Source organism: Fukomys damarensis, unplaced genomic scaffold (genome assembly GCF_012274545.1).
Source record: "Fukomys damarensis isolate Sample0158 unplaced genomic scaffold, DMR_v1.0_HiC HiC_scaffold_15, whole genome shotgun sequence".
Taxonomy (NCBI): Eukaryota; Metazoa; Chordata; class Mammalia; order Rodentia; family Bathyergidae; genus Fukomys; species Fukomys damarensis.
The window spans coordinates 59156090-59171673 of NW_022900927.1; the positions used below are offsets into that span (position 1 = coordinate 59156090).

The window sequence follows — 15584 nt, forward strand, 5'->3', positions numbered from 1 at the left end:
CGGCAATGCTTTACCCCAACTGATACAATCTGCGACACATTAAGATCAGGCACAACGTGGACACTGACCACCTGTGGTAGTCACTAGTCTATCACTCTTAAATCATTTGAATTAAATTGAAATCAAGAAGCAGTCCAGAACATGTCTGCAGTGAACAAAATTTCAGTATAGTGTATTTACCATTTAATGGCTCAGACAGAGCGAGGACGCAAGACCCCTGATCTCGGTTAGCTGATGGCTGAACCCCCTGACGCTGACTGACCTCAGGCTGCAAGGCCCAGATTGAGTTCCCCATCCTTCTGAATGGTTGAACTCCGCAACGTTCTATTACAGGTTTCCCACGCCCTTTCCTTAAAGATGTTCAAAGTTGGGAACTCAGAAAAATACCCTTAATGACCACCTCTGTCTTTGCAGAGTGGGTCCAAAGACTGGCACAGTCGGGAGGTCTGAGAGTGGGGGGGATTATGGGGGTTTAGGGGCGCCCGCGCAGCTACCTTCCCGGCGCTTGAGCGATGGCGGCTGGGTTGGGAGCAGGCGTGGTTCTCCTTCCCGCGGTGGATCGGGGCCCATGTTGCCTCCCAGTGCTTGAGCGATGGCGGCTGGGTTGGGAGCAGGCGTGGTTCTCCTCTGGGGAGCATTCTTAAGTAGAATATTCGGGCAGATGAATTTTAGCATCTGTGATTTGGTATCTACAAATGCCAAATATCTGTCTTTTCCTTTAGGATGGCCCATGTTATTGGAGGTGTCTTGGTTACTTTTCTGTCTGTCTGTCTTTTTTTTTTTTTTTTTTTGTACCGAGGATGAAACTTGGGTCCTTGCACTTGTGAGGCAGGTGGTGGAACCACTGAGCTAAATCTGCGGCCCTTTGGTTACTTTTCTTATTGCTGAAACAAAATGCTCAAAGTTAATGGAGGAGAGGTTTATTTGGGGTCACAGTTGGTGGAGGTTTCAGTCCATAGTTGGCTGGCTCCAAGGCAGGGTGGCAGGCAGAGGGGCATCGCAGAGGAGAAAGCAGTTCATGGCAGGCAGAAGGTAGCAAAGCAGCAAGCGACCAGCAGTGACCCTCTTTCTGTCCCTGTATTCTTCCATCCAGGCTACCTACTGTTAGGGTGAATAGCACACACACTCAGGGTGGGTACCCTTAATGCTGCCCATAACTATGTCAAACCAATCAGTGGACCAATTTATTAATCACACACCTTTGATCCCAGCTTCACACACCCTAGATCCACCCACCTCTGAAAAGCACCACCTATGACCTCCTAAGGCTTTGAGGAGATTTCTAAACACAAGCCACAGTGAGGTTTTTCAGAATATCCTTAGATGGCCTAAGATAGCCATCTTCTGAGAGATTCACTCCTATCACCCTTTATTTTTTAATTTTTTACTCTGTAAATGGCTTCAGACAGAGGCATTTTATGTCAAGGAAAGCTCTCCTTCCATCTAACTTCCCTTGACAATCCATGTGCTCCAACTGTGCCCAACCGGCATCCACAACCTGTTTTTCTTTTTTTGGCTCTCCTCTTTTGAGTGAAAAGGATTGTTTAGGACTACATGTAAAATATATAATACACATTATATATAAATAACAAAACTTCCTTTTTTAAATTACAACAATACAGAAAAGAGGACAAAGAAGGAGGGGTGCAGATTGGTCACAGTATCTCATTGCTATTAGTTGTTGAATATTCAAGAAGGTTTAAAAATCACGTCATTTTTCTTGCACAAATCTAAGCTGTGCTGCCCTTTTGCTGCTGCATTATGGTCTGTTCATCCCTGGTTGATTTTCTGTTTCCCACTGTAATGCCTATACTAGGCCTTTCTTGCTGTTCTTATGCCCCTCCCCTTTTATTCTGTGATGATAACCTTATCTCAGCAATTCAAAGGATTAAAATCATCTACCAGGAGCTTACCACCTAAACCCCCTGAAAAGTGAGCCCCCATAAAACTCTTATCTTTTAATTTCCTCATCCCAGAGCCCAGAAATTCTCCCCCCACCACATGGTACCTTGCTTCAGTAATTATTCATCTCTTATATAGCTTATTTGATTTTTTCTTCTTTTATTTTTTGGTACTGGAATCAAACTCGGGACCTTGCACTTGTGAGACAGGCAGTGAAACCACTGAGTTAAATCCCTGACCCACTTCTTCTTTTGAATACTTTCCCTTGGCCTTTAAATGCTCTTGGGCCTTCCTGAGCGAGTTTTCTGTTACTGTAACAAATACTTGCTTTTGAGCCTGTGGCGAGGCAGCAGGCAATGGCAAGGGAGTAGGGGTAAATTGGTAACACTCATCTCAAGGCCAGGAACAAAGGAGAGGAGCGGACCAGGGTTTCACCTCTCCTTTGAGTGCATTGTTTCCCCTCCCTCTAGCAACCCAAAGATTTCTCACGAGGCCCCACCTCCTAGAGCCTCCACAGCCTTGCAGTTAAACCAGACTTGTAATGTGTGGGTCTTCGGGGACATTCACATACAAACTAGAATGTCATCTACACTGTCCTTCATTTCCTGACTGCCACTTGTCTTCCTGTGTTCCTTTGAAGGGTATAAAATCCAGTCTTATCCTTTGTTTCCATTTTTTGTAAAATCTAATGTACTCTGGATTACTGTGAAATCTGGTATTTTTCTAAGAATAATCCTATCCTTTCTGAAGCATTTAACTGTAGCTGCCACATTTTTTACCTCTTTTCTGCCCCAGCTCAGTCCAGTCTCATGGCTTCAACTCTCGTTTCTTCTGTGCCTGGCTTTCCGCTGTTTTATCTCCAACCTCTTCTCTCCTATGTACCTGTGTTCTGCATTCCTAACAGTTGGTAGCTTGCTTAAATGATTCATTGTTTGTAAAGGAATTGTGCTCTAAATTGAACTGATTATTTTTTTCCCCAAATGTGCTCACATTTTGTGGCTCCAATATGTTTTATGATTTTGATTAGAACCATGTTCAGGATTTATTAATAAAAATCATTGTGACTAATTCAACCACATTTTTTTCTTTTTCCTTGAATTTAAACATTTTTTTTCTCTTGTCCATTTCCTCTATTTTCTGGAAGATTTTATTAGCTTTATTTTCTTGTCCTCCTATTGAGGTTTTTTTGTATGTGTGTGAGCCAGGGTCTCACTAGTATGTAGTCCAGGCTGGCCTTTTATTGAGTTTTAAACTTCTGTTCTCATATTTTTAAGTATTCATTATTATAATCAGTTTCTTTTCTTTTAAATGTAATCCTGTTCTTGTTTCATGAACTTTTAAAATCTTTTACCAGTATCGATAGTTTTAAGTGTTTATCAGTATAGATAGTTTTTAAAAAAGCCTTCACATTGATGTATGCTTCCTGTTTTTCTGTTTGTTGCTTTTGTTACAGTTTAGAGATCTATCCTAGCTGTAGGATCTCTACTCTGCTTATATTTAAGATTGTGGTACCAAGGAGTGGATTGGGAATTGTGGTTCTTTGTAGAGATACCTGACTTTGATGTTTTGTTGGTGAGCTCCTGATGTTAGCGTCTTTATGTCTTCATGTCTTGTGTTAGTGTAGGTTGGTGTAGGTCCTAGAGCATTACACCTGTTTTTATTTTTTTTTCTCATCGAGTTTATTGGTACATTTTAGGTATACAGTACAGTTACATTCATTATTAGGATCTTATACCTTTACATGACAGGTCTTGGTTCTCATTTTTTCCCCTTGTCCCTGCCCCCCCTTTACCTCTTCCTCCCCTCATACACCTGTTTTTAGATGTTGACTTTGTGTGTATATGAAGGTCCCATAAGGTAGGCTAATCCTCAGGGGTTAGAGAAGGTGGCCTCATCCTGCAGTGTTCCTGAGGCTCACACCTTGGTTATAGCATTTTGTGTTTGTTTGTTTGTTTTGAGACAGGATCTTCCTATGTAGTTCAGGCTGGTTTTAAACTCACTATTTTCCCAGGCTGGTGTCAAACTCACCATGATCCTTCTACTTCAGAGCTTCCCGAGTGCTGGGATTATAGGTGTGTGCTACCACGCCTAGCCAATGTGTCATTCTTGTTGGGCTCTTTTCCTCTTAAGTGACATTTCCTGTGTTGGAGTCACTTATGTGTCCGTCTTTCTCTCTTGCTAGTCTGTAAACTCCTTGAGGGTGTTGTCTAAATCTGGTTCCTTTATATAACCACGAAGTGACTACCACAGTGTTTCATAAATGTGTTAACAATGTAAGCCCTAGCTGATTCTCTTCAAATCAGACCAAGACTTCTTCAGATTGAGAGAGAAATGTTTGGAAGTCCCTGTTTGTCAGGGACAGGTTTTGATTTCTGTGTTCCTGTGTGAGTATCACCAGCAGCAGGAGATGAGCACTGCTGCCCTCGGGAGACCGCCTGTGTTCGGTGTTGGCTTCCCCACAGCACTGTTAAGTCAGTGTCACCTGCTGATTACACCGACACAGTGACACACACCAAGTAGAGGTCCTGCAAAATGATGTTAGATAACAGTGTTTCAAGGTCAAAGTCTTCTGAAGCTTTTACCATCTGGGAGGATGAGAGCAGTGAAATTATTTTCTGCCCTGAACGGTTCTGTGATTTTCTGAGCTCTTTATAGAATATCATGTTGATAAGCACGTGGGTTTTTTTTTGGGGGGGTGGGGCTTTGGTGATAAATTGTTTCAGAATGTGAGTTTTATTTTAAAATTGTCATTTAATGTACACAAGGGCTTAGGGTGCAGGGGACCCTGGATACAGAGTGGTCAAAATGAAATCCTGGCCTTGATTTATGTGCTCCCTGGATGTGAGGGATTTCATCTCTGCATGGATAGGAGCCAAAGCCAAGCTCACGAGCTAGTATGGGTTACACAGGTGTAGTAAAATAGGATCATGTTATTTTCCTCTCTTTTGTAAATCCAGGCAGTTGCTTTGTTTTTCCTATTAATAGGGAAACAGTGTGATTGCTCATGTGTTCCGGGTGATGTGACTAAAGCTTCAGGCATTTGTTTTTTTCTCTTTAGTATAGGAAAGGCTGTTTTAGTTACTGCTGTCTCCTTTTATTCATGTTACCCACAGTTGTTGCGAAGGGGAAGGTTTTGGTTTTGGCCACATTTCTTAGTATATATAATATTTCTTTAAACTCAAGAAAGATCTAAAGATGTGTCTGGCCAGAAGAATCAGGTTTTTTGGGAGCTGTGCTTTGAAAACTGAGTCACAGCCTTACAAGCAGCCTCTCTCTGTCTCTCTCTCTTTCTCTCTTTCTCTCTCTTTCTCTCTTTCTTTCTGTCTCGCTGAGCTGCACCCCCAGCCCTGTGTTTTATTTTAATATTTGAGACAGGGCCTCTCTAAATTGTCCATGCTGGGCTCACACTTGGAGTTCTCCTGCCTCAGCCTCCCAGAGTGCTGGAAATACAGCTGTGAGCCACCGTGGCCAGCTGGGAAGCAGCTTGTTTTTTTCTTGGCCTCCCCTTGGTCTGACTCGTTGCTATTATCACCCTGTGAGGCTTGGTCACTGGCAGTGAAGATGTATCTTTGGAAGCGTTTGGTGTGTGTGCTGTTCAGCATACTCGCCAGTAAGGGCCACAGGAGCCAGTGAGTTTCACGCCCCTTATCTGGCCCCACCACGCACACACGGAGCCTGGCTTCCTTGGAGCGCATCTCTGGTCTCCGTTCTCTGTTTTGTGGGCTTCTGGCTCGGCACTTCCTGCTGTGCACAGCAGAGGGCAGCAGCGGCAAGCTGTGCTGTCATCCCCTCCTCCCACACGCGTCCTTCCTGTCAACACCTAATCTTTAGCCTCCTCCACACCATGCAAGGCTCTGTTAAATTTTTACTTAGTTTTATAATCTCCATTTGGGGCAGTGCTTCTTACTTTTAAGAAGGTGATGAATGCAACTGCATTACTTACATTTAAAAGCTTTATATGAAGTTATCTATAGGTAAAAATAATTTATTAGGTAAAGTGAATAAATTTGCATGACATTGAATTCAGGTGTAATTCTACAGGTGTGAGTTGAGAGTAAAACAATTTTTTTTTCTTTTTTAATTTTAAGCTTTGGGATGTGAGGTCAGCCAATGAGAGGAAAAGCATTAATGTGAAACAGTTCTTCCTAAATTCAGAGGACCCTCAAGAGGATGTGGAGGTGGTACTGAAGTGTTGCTCGTGGTCTGCTGATGGTGCTAGAATGATGGTGGCAGCAAGAAGTAAAATCTTTGTAAGTACTAGTATTTTAAAGACCAAATTTAGTCTAAATTAAAATTAAAACTTCTGTTAATTTTTGCATTGTACCCTGTTTCCTGATATAGATGAAGGCTTCCCTGCCTCTCCTTGCGTCTTGGGCCCTGGTGAGAGAAGGTCTCACGGGGTACGCAGTGTGCCAGACATGTGGAAGGCCCCGAGTGGCCCACATGGCAGGAGTCCTTCATCATATTGAGCCTGTGTTCCTCCAGTTGATTTAAGATGTGAAATACTTTGTGTATCACTCTTTTTTTAAACCAATTTTGAATACACTGATTTAGGTGATTTTCAAAGTACTTTTACCCCTAAGGTTTTATAATTTGATGACTTTGATAATGATAAATAACAACTGAATAAGATTGTAAAATTTTTATAAAGAAAATGAAAACGTATATAAAAAGTAAATAAAAAGAAAATACCTTTCTCTTTTCTCAATTCAAGTCCAGTTGCACCATGAGTAAGAGAACCAGGTCTTTTGATTTCTGTTCTAATAGTAATTTTCAGTGACTCAAATAATAGGTTGATTATTTATTTATTAATTTATTTTTGTGTGTGTCTTTTGAGATAGGGTCTCACTGAGTAGTTCAGGCTGGTCCCAGACTCACTATGTAGCCTGGGCTGGCTTTGAACTCACAATACCAGTGCTCTTTCGTTGGCCTCCCAAGTGCTGCGATTACATGTGTGAGCCACACCCAGCTGCAGATAATAGATTATTTTAAAGAGCAAAATTGAAATTTACAATATAGTTATATAAAAACTCACCGAGGGATCATTTGTATATGATTTTTACTGATCTAGTAACTGACCCTAGGACCTTGCCTGTTCATGTCTTTATAACTCTAGCAGGAAACCTAGAAAGTATTTCCTTTTGTCTTCAGTTTGTTAAAGTCTATAAGAACACAAAGGAATTGCTGCACCTTCAAGATTTAAAAAATTAACTTTTGTTGTAGTAAAATATATACATAATGTAAATTTGTCCTTTTAAAATGAATATTTCAGTGGTATTAATTATATTCATAATGTTGCACAATTATTACCACTTTATAGTTCAGAAACTTTTACATCACCCCAAACAGAATCCATAGCCATTAACTTGCAGCTCCTGTTTCCCTTTATTCTCAGCCTCTGGTAACCTAATATACCATGAATTTGCTTTTCCTGGTTATTTCATGTAAGTGGAATTATATAATACTGATCCATTTGTATCTGGCTTGTTTCATTGAGCTTACGTTTTTAAGGTTTGTCCATGTTGTAGTGTGCATTCCTTTTTATGGCTGAATAACGATTCCATTACACACAAACGTGCATATATACATACACATGTATGTATATATGTATTGTTTTATTTATCCATTAATCCATATGTGGACACTTGGCTTGTTTCCACTTTTAGGCTGTTGTGAATAATACTGCAACAAATGTTGGTATACAAATTCTGTTTGAGCCCTTGCTTCCAGAGCTTTTGTGTGTATAACCAGGCGTGGAATTGTTGGGTGTAGTAATTCTATATTTAGCTTTTTAGGAGCCACCAGACTTTTCCACAGCAGTCGCCCCATTTCCATCCCCACTGGCAGTGTAGAAGGGTTCTGTCTTCTCCACATCCATGCGTGGTAACACTTTTATTTCCATTTAGAAAATTTTAGTCAGGGCCAGGGTTTTAGCTCAGTGGTTCTGCCATCTGCCTCACAAGAGCAAGGACTGGAGTTCAATCCCCGGGACCCACCCCCCCACCAAGTCATAGCCATCTTGGTAGGGATGAAACTGTATATTTGTGGTTTGATTTACGTTCTGCTCATGAACAGTGATGTTGAGCAAAAGTTCATTTTTAAAAAAGATTTTAAATGATCTGTTCCAGTGAAGACAAAATGATTTCATAGTGCATAAAATGCATTCTTGTTTTAAAAACCTGTAGATGAGCTCTCTGTTTTACCATGCTGAAACCAAACTACCTTAAGGTAGATACTGAACTTTATGCAGCTCCTTGGTGTTTCCTTTCTTCCCCTTTCCCACTCTTGTAACGTTAGTCCACTGCTACTGTACGGTCTTTTCTTTTTCTCTATTCCACGATTGTGACATTTTCTCTTCCACTTTGGCCAAGTTTCTTCTATCACACTCAGTCACTAAGTTTGAAGAAGGACCTGCTCTGGGAAGCATTTAAACATTTAAATTTGATTTCCTGCCCTTTGCTTTTGGCCTCTGCTGGTGTGCTGTCTGCCATCTGTGCCTCTCCCAGGGCTGCACGTTCTGTGCATTCACTAACCCTCCTTGGGGCTCCCACTGGAAGGGCAGGAGGCTTGTGTTTTCTTCCTGAGAACTTCGCCCTCGCTTTTGATTTCTAGACCATATCAACAGTTTAAATGTGTGTATTAAATATAGTGTACTTTATCATTTGGCTAAAACTTTGGAACAACATAGTCAGCATTTAGAAATCTGTCAAAAATTGAAGTGAAAAAATTAGTTACTCAAAAATAGCTTTTTTGGTTCAAAAATGGGAAAATGACTAATCATAATGGAGCAATTTGTTAGCTCTGGAGAGAAATAGAAATGATTGAGCTAATTTCATTTTAGCAGCCTCTGCTTTATCTTATTTTGATCATCTTCATTTATGAGTGCGCATTTTCTCATTTGAATAAATAAGCATCAGGGAGAACTACTCTGTATGTTAATTTGGATAGTCCATTCATTTATTAACAAAGGTTTTATTTCTTTATCTAGGCCAGCTTGAGAGATCATCTGTGATGAATTTTTCTTTCTAGAAAATATGGTTCAAGATGTGCAGTATTTTAGAAGTATATGTATATTGACCTATGTCTTATTTATGACTTAATCATTACACTAGTTATCAGTAATTATTGTTTTTCAGGACTTACATTTTATACTTGAAATGGGAGGAGATTTAAAAAAATTTGGACTCAGTTTTGGTCTAGATTATCTTTTAAAATATTTTAACCTTCATAGATATCTCATTATTTATGTTGGCAGCTTTTTGACATTCACACCAGTGGCCTAGTGGCAGAGATTCACACCGGCCATCACAGTACCATCCAGTACTGTGACTTCTCCCCCCATAACCGCTTGGCAGTGGTGGCTTTGTCCCAGTACTGTGTGGAGGTAAGTATTTGTGTATATCCAGGGAGTCTGGGTTTCTTGAGATCTGAGGATCACAGAAGATGGGCTTGTGTCCACCATTAGCTGTGGAAGATGTTTGTTTAAGAAGCATTTTCTTCATAGCCTGATGACTCACACCTTTGAGATATTTACCTCTAGAGCTAGCGTTATTGTTTTACCAGTGATTGCAGATTTGATTTGACATTGTGACGGGGAATGACGGTATCATTCACCGAGCATTTATTGAATGCCTCATGTGCTGCAGTCTGAGGAAACTGTGAAGTGACCTTTGGTTTTCTAGGCTGAACTTTAAACAGAACAGGCACAGACTCTTTCCTTCTTACATGAAATGATGAGAGTTCCATTCATATTCTTAGATTACTGCGTAGGATCGGATGGAAGATACCATCCGTTCAGAGTTGGTTAAGGTGAAGATCATCATTGCTGAATCCTAATGAATGAAATGATTCTTATAAAGTACTTGTTTACATTTATAAATTTTATGTTCAGAATCTTTACCTGGAAGAATACTGCCCAATGAGTTGCTATATTAATTTATTTAATATGCAACAAGTTGTAGTTTTCGTTCAAAGATGGAATAGTTTTCCAAGATTTCATACTCATCATTCCTCGAGTTGGTCTTACCCAGGGATTTCGTGACCCCTTCAGATCTCAGTTCTAAAAGGAAGGGTGTGGGTCTTTTATCTGTAAAGTAGGGAAATTCACCTGGTCCATAGGCTATTGTTGAAGGAAGCATTGATTGCTGCAAGCGCTTCACAGGGTTCTGTGCTTCTGTCAGCAGTTTTTAGTGAGTTTGCCGACCTTGTTCCTTCCTGTGAAGGCATTAGGGGAGTGTGGCTGAGCTGTAGCCCTTTGGCATGGAGGTGACAGGAGGAGAATGGGGGTGAGCTCTGTAAGTGCCTCCTAATTCTTTTTTTGGTACCGGGGATTGAACTCGGGTCCTTGCGCTTAGAAGGCAGCCCACCGAACCGCTGAGCTAAATCCCCGGCCCTCCCTTTGGATTTCTTAAAGATTTTTGGAAGAATTGGAGGAGCAAACCCTTTCTCAGCCTCTCCTATCCTTCCTAGGACCCATGCCCTCTATCACCCTTAGGAAGCTCTCCAGGAAACAGTGCTTTCCTTTTTGAAGTGTTGAAATGTGACCCTGGTGCCCCTGAGTGACAAACAAGTGATGGGGGAGAGATGTGGAAGAACAAGGGGGTAAGGAGAGAGACAAGGCTTTCCAAGGGAGAGTCTCACCGGTGGGGTCGTTTCCATTTCTGGTCCTTAGCTGTATATGTTTCAGCTTGGGCTCTAGAGATAAGGCAGAGGAAATTTCATGCACTTCGTTTGTAACCATAGAACTCAATGAATGAAAACCACTGGGCATGTGATGAAGTATTTGTTTTGTCTATGCTAGGTCTAAAATCATAAAGTAGGTCTGATTCAGAGTGTAATGAGAGGAACTCAGGCACATATGGTGTTCATTAGGCTGGAAAATATTTGAGTAGTTTACAGCAGCACTCAGGACAGAATATAGCAAGGCTAGTGGTAGGGACAGTTTGTAGTAAGTTTGAATAATGAGAAATATGTACGTGGTACAATTAGTGCGTCCATTTATTGTGGGTGAAAATAAAGGTCAGAGAAAAAAAGAAAAAGGGCTGGGCATTTAGCTCAGAGTTTCTGCTGCCTGCCTCAAGCACAGGGTCCTGAGTTTAGTCCCCAGTACCAAAAAAAAGTAAAAAATAAAGGTTAGATGACAGACAGAATTAGTGGAAAATTGTATATGGAAGCTGCCATGTTCATCCTGTTATTGTTTTAGATTGGTTTTTAAAAAAAACAGATAAAGCATGAATCCAAAATCAAAGCTTTATAAAAAGTTACATTCAGAGAAGTCTCACTATTGTCCTTCTCCTTTCCCTTCCACTTTTCTTTACTATCCCATAGCTGTTTCTTTTTGTAAAAGCATTATATGCGTGTCTCCGTGTATTTACACATATACAGACTTCTATGTCCACCTATTTGTGTACACATCTCTTGTTTCCAACTCATATAAAGGGTGGTGTAGTACCTATACTCTGCTGCATTTTGGTTTTTTTTCTGTTACTCCTAGAAATTAGTCATCCCCAGAGTTTCTTCCTCATTGTAGTTTGTGTGGTATTCCATTATGTGACTAGTTTATGCATGGTCATTGGGTTGTTTATAGTTGTTTGCTATTAAAACATAATCATATAATGAATAATCATCTGCATAAGACATTTTGTATTCTTGATAGTGTATTTTTGGGCTGTATAGAAATAGTCATTTTTGCTATTTTCACTGTTCTTGGTGTATTCACAATGCTGATCAGTGTGGTTTCCTGTATTCTGTAGTTGTGGAACACAGACTCATGTGTAAAGGTTGCTGACTGCAGAGGACATTTAAGTTGGGTTCATGGTGTGATGTTTTCTCCTGATGGATCATCGTTTTTGACAGCTTCTGATGACCAAACAATCAGGGTGAGAAACTTTTAGGATTTTAATTTTAAACATTTATCAATGTTAAGTTAAATCTTCTAAAAACTAAAGAATTGATAAGGGAGTATGGGAGAAAGTAAAACAGGAAGCTGCTAGATCTATATTCATCCTGCAGAAGTGCTGTGATATACTGGAACAGCTTCATTTACTCAGATGTGTTACTTGAGAATTGCTAATGTGCTGGAGAGTCCAATAATTAGACTGTATTTTGGCTAATTTACATATACTTCTTTGATTCTTGAGAGTAATCTTTGGCTTGCTCTTCTATCCTGAATTCTCACATCTGTTTATTTGCCAATTCCGACAGATTTTTACCTTTCAGTCTTTCTTAGAATTTTTATCATCCCTTTTATTCGTGTTGCCCAGGGTCACATCCTCATTACCTGTTGCCTCTGCTACAGATCTTCTTTCTTTCTTTTCTCTGTGCTGCTTTCAAGACGTCCCCCTCAGTACAGTGCAGTCATACCTCTTTTGACGGGGTGCTGGGGATTGAACCCGACCCGGCCCTGTGCTTGCTAAGCTTGCGCTCTACCACTGACAGCATCCTTAGCCCTGGTCGTGTCACTTTTGCTCCACAACAGATCATGGCTTCACTTGTCTACCTAGGCAAGATAGTCTTCTCTGCACTCAGCTTCTCCGCAGTATGCTCTCATTTGCTCCACTCTTGTCTTTCAGTTTATTTCTTTTTTATTTTATTTTTTTTCTCATCGAGTTTATTGGTACTTTTTAGGTATACAGTACAGTTACATTCGTCATTGGGATCTTGTACCTTTGACAGGGCTTGGTTCTCATTTTTCTTTCAGTTTATTTCTTTTTTATTTTATTTTTTTTCTCATCGAGTTTATTGGTACTTTTTAGGTATACAGTACAGTTACATTCGTCATTGGGATCTTGTACCTTTGACAGGGCTTGGTTCTCATTTTTCTTTCAGTTTATTTCTAACACATTCTCTCAGACACCCTGGAGTTTTCTGCTTCTGTACTTTCGCTTAAGGGATTTCTTATGTTTAGAATACATTGTATCTATGCTCGTGGAAATCTTAACCATCCCACAGGTCCTCTCCAGACTTCCTCATTAGGGCGGGCTGTGTCGCTCTCCTTTAATGCCATACAATTCTCTGTCAGTTTCTAATGGTGCTTGTCACATTCTGACTTCATCTGTAGATTCGATTTACCCCATTGCCCTCCGTTGCTCCACTGCTTCCCTGATTTAGTCACACATTTTAGATTAGAACTCTGGTTGGCCCTTGTAGTATCTAATTCAGTGTTTTATACAGATTATAGCTACAACTTATTAATACTTACTTCATGTTAGGCATTGTGCAAAGTACTGGATATATATTAATTTACTAATGCTCACAACAGTCCTTTTTTTGCAGCTGAGTGAAAAGCACAGAAAGGTTAGCACTACTTAACGTGTCAGTCTCATTGAGCTTGAGCTAGAATATAAGTCAACCCACTGCTCCTTCAACAAACTCTTATAAAAAAAGAAAAGAAAGACGAAAAACCAGTATCACTAAAACAACTGTAACCATGGGTATAGTTGACTTACATTCTTACATTCATTCTGGTGTAGGCTTGGTATCTTGTGGGCTGGTATGAAACAGTTTGAGAACCATCAGGGAGTCCTTATTTCGATTAGCACTAGGTTAAGTAACCTACCCAAAGTCACAACTTTATGTAAAACTGATTTCAGTTAAGGCTTTTTGTCTTCAAAACTCCACACCCCTAATATTGACTGTTTCTTACTAAAGAATGTGTTAATAAATATTTTTGTTGGGTTATAGTCTAATTTTGACCGTTGGGAAATTTCTAAAGGGATTTTAACTGTGAAGCATAGTTTGTATCTTGCTTTAAGTTTAACATTTGTCTTTATGTTATCTCAGCAGTTGGACTGAGAGCATATGGTTTTATTTTAGTTTTTTTAAAATTTCTTCATCAGGTGTGGGAGACGAAGAAGGTGTGTAAAAATTCTGCTGTAGTGTTAAAGCAAGAAATAGATGTTGTGTTTCAAGAAAATGAAGTCATGGTCCTTGCTATTGACAATATAAGACGTCTACAAGTGAGTACTTTTTAGAAAATAACTGGAAAAATTGTTTTGTTGTTCTTGTGTATGGATTTGGGGATCAGGCATAATTGTAAAGTACCTTACTGGTAACCAGTAGGCATTAGTTGAAAAAAAATATATGGGTCTTACGCTGAGGCTTAGATTTGCCAGTATTTGGAATTAAATTAGGTGGTACCTCACCTTCCACGTTCCTCTCCTCTGATGTTTGTGGTCACATTCCTTGGTTTGCATGGAGTCTCAGGAATACCCGTAGGACTGACTTGTTCACAGGAGTGATTTAGAAGAGTCTGATGGGGTAAGCAAGGGGAATGAGCATAGTAATGGAAGCATTTTGCAGGGGAAGGATAAATAGAGCCTTTGAAAAAACAAAAATCACTGTAAGTGGGGAAGGAATCTAAGTTATTCCAGAGATGGAAAGAGCTGGACTTCATCTGCTATAGTACACCTGTCCATGCATTCATTTACCCGCATGTGTCCTCAGTAAATATGTAAGAGAGTACAGCTGTGTGGTATCACTGAGAGAAGTGTATTGTTTTGGGATCCAAGCAGGGTACTCTAAGCTCCTTTCCCTGCACCCCTAACAAAGAGTCTGGCACATAAGAGGAAGGCATTTCTTCATTGGCTGCAGAGGAGTCCCAGGGACTGTTACAGAGGAGTGGTATTTTGGAGCTCTGGGTAGTGACCTTATTAATTTCATAGGTAGTACGATGGCGAACCTTTCAGAGCTTTCAGTGATAACAAACAGCCTGCTGGGGCCCAAACACAGTTTTACTACCACTCTTCTAAGGGAAAGTTTCAGCACTGGTAATGTGCTACTATGCCGTCTTTGCATGTGATTTTTCTTGATTTGGCTGTGGAAATATAAGCAGCAAGAATATATGTGAGAACATGAGATAAAGTAGAGCTAAGAAGGAAACGGAATAGAGCAGGAAGGAGAACTAGTGCATACGCGGAGGAGAGCTGGAGACAGATGGGCAGAGGGTAGGACAGCTCAACAAGCTCAAAAGCTGCAGAGCTGAGGTTGGAGTTGTAGGGCAGGGACTTTTCACTCAGGAGACCTGGTTCAGGTGTGAACTTTAGCATGAGCTCATTCTGTGATGTCGAGTAAATTACATTCCAGTACTTTCCTGAACCTGACTTTGTTCATCTGTAAGGCCCTTTGCATCTTCAGCAGTCTGTGAGCTGGTTGTAGGGATAAGGTAGAATCTAAATTCAGGAGACATTCCTGGGAATAATTTGTTTTTGGTCTGGGTAACTCATCTTCACCTATTGTGGGAGTTAGAGTCAAGCTGTGAGACAGCTCTACACGTGGCCTGCTGTGTGTTATGTAAGTTCACCCTAATCCTTAGTGTGGATTAGATAGGGATTCAATATAGATATTGAATGTGAATTCCTTCTATGTGGATTTTAGTAGGCTGATTGTTCAGCTTGGGATATTTTCATTGTTTCTTGTCAAGTTCCGTGTCCCCATGCTTGTATTTCCTGTATTAAATTTGTGCAACTTTAATTAATAGTTATCAGGAGCAGAAGGATTTATGAAGCTAACTGACTATCAAAGTATAATTTTATTCTGTGTCAATGGCTGTGGGAGAGTTAAGATATTAATTCCATTTAAATGCATAAAACATTTTTAGTTACTAGTTAAAAGAGCTCTTGAAATTGATTTCTTGAGAAATGAAGATATTCAGCTTTTAGTAGTTCATTCTTCATTTAAAATAT

At 40.2% G+C, this 15584-nt stretch overlaps 1 protein-coding gene across 2 annotated transcripts in view; it reads left to right on the top strand.

The window, feature by feature from the left end:
- Apaf1 (apoptotic peptidase activating factor 1) overlaps positions 1–15584 on the top strand; it is an 80878-nt gene that overhangs the window by 45188 nt on the left and 20106 nt on the right. For both annotated transcript variants that reach the window (XM_010629145.2, XM_010629144.2), the window contains exons 17-20: positions 5991–6152; positions 9158–9286; positions 11655–11780; positions 13740–13859. In XM_010629145.2, the coding sequence (XP_010627447.1) occupies positions 5991–6152; positions 9158–9286; positions 11655–11780; positions 13740–13859 (537 nt within the window). The remainder of the gene's footprint in view (positions 1–5990; positions 6153–9157; positions 9287–11654; positions 11781–13739; positions 13860–15584) is intronic.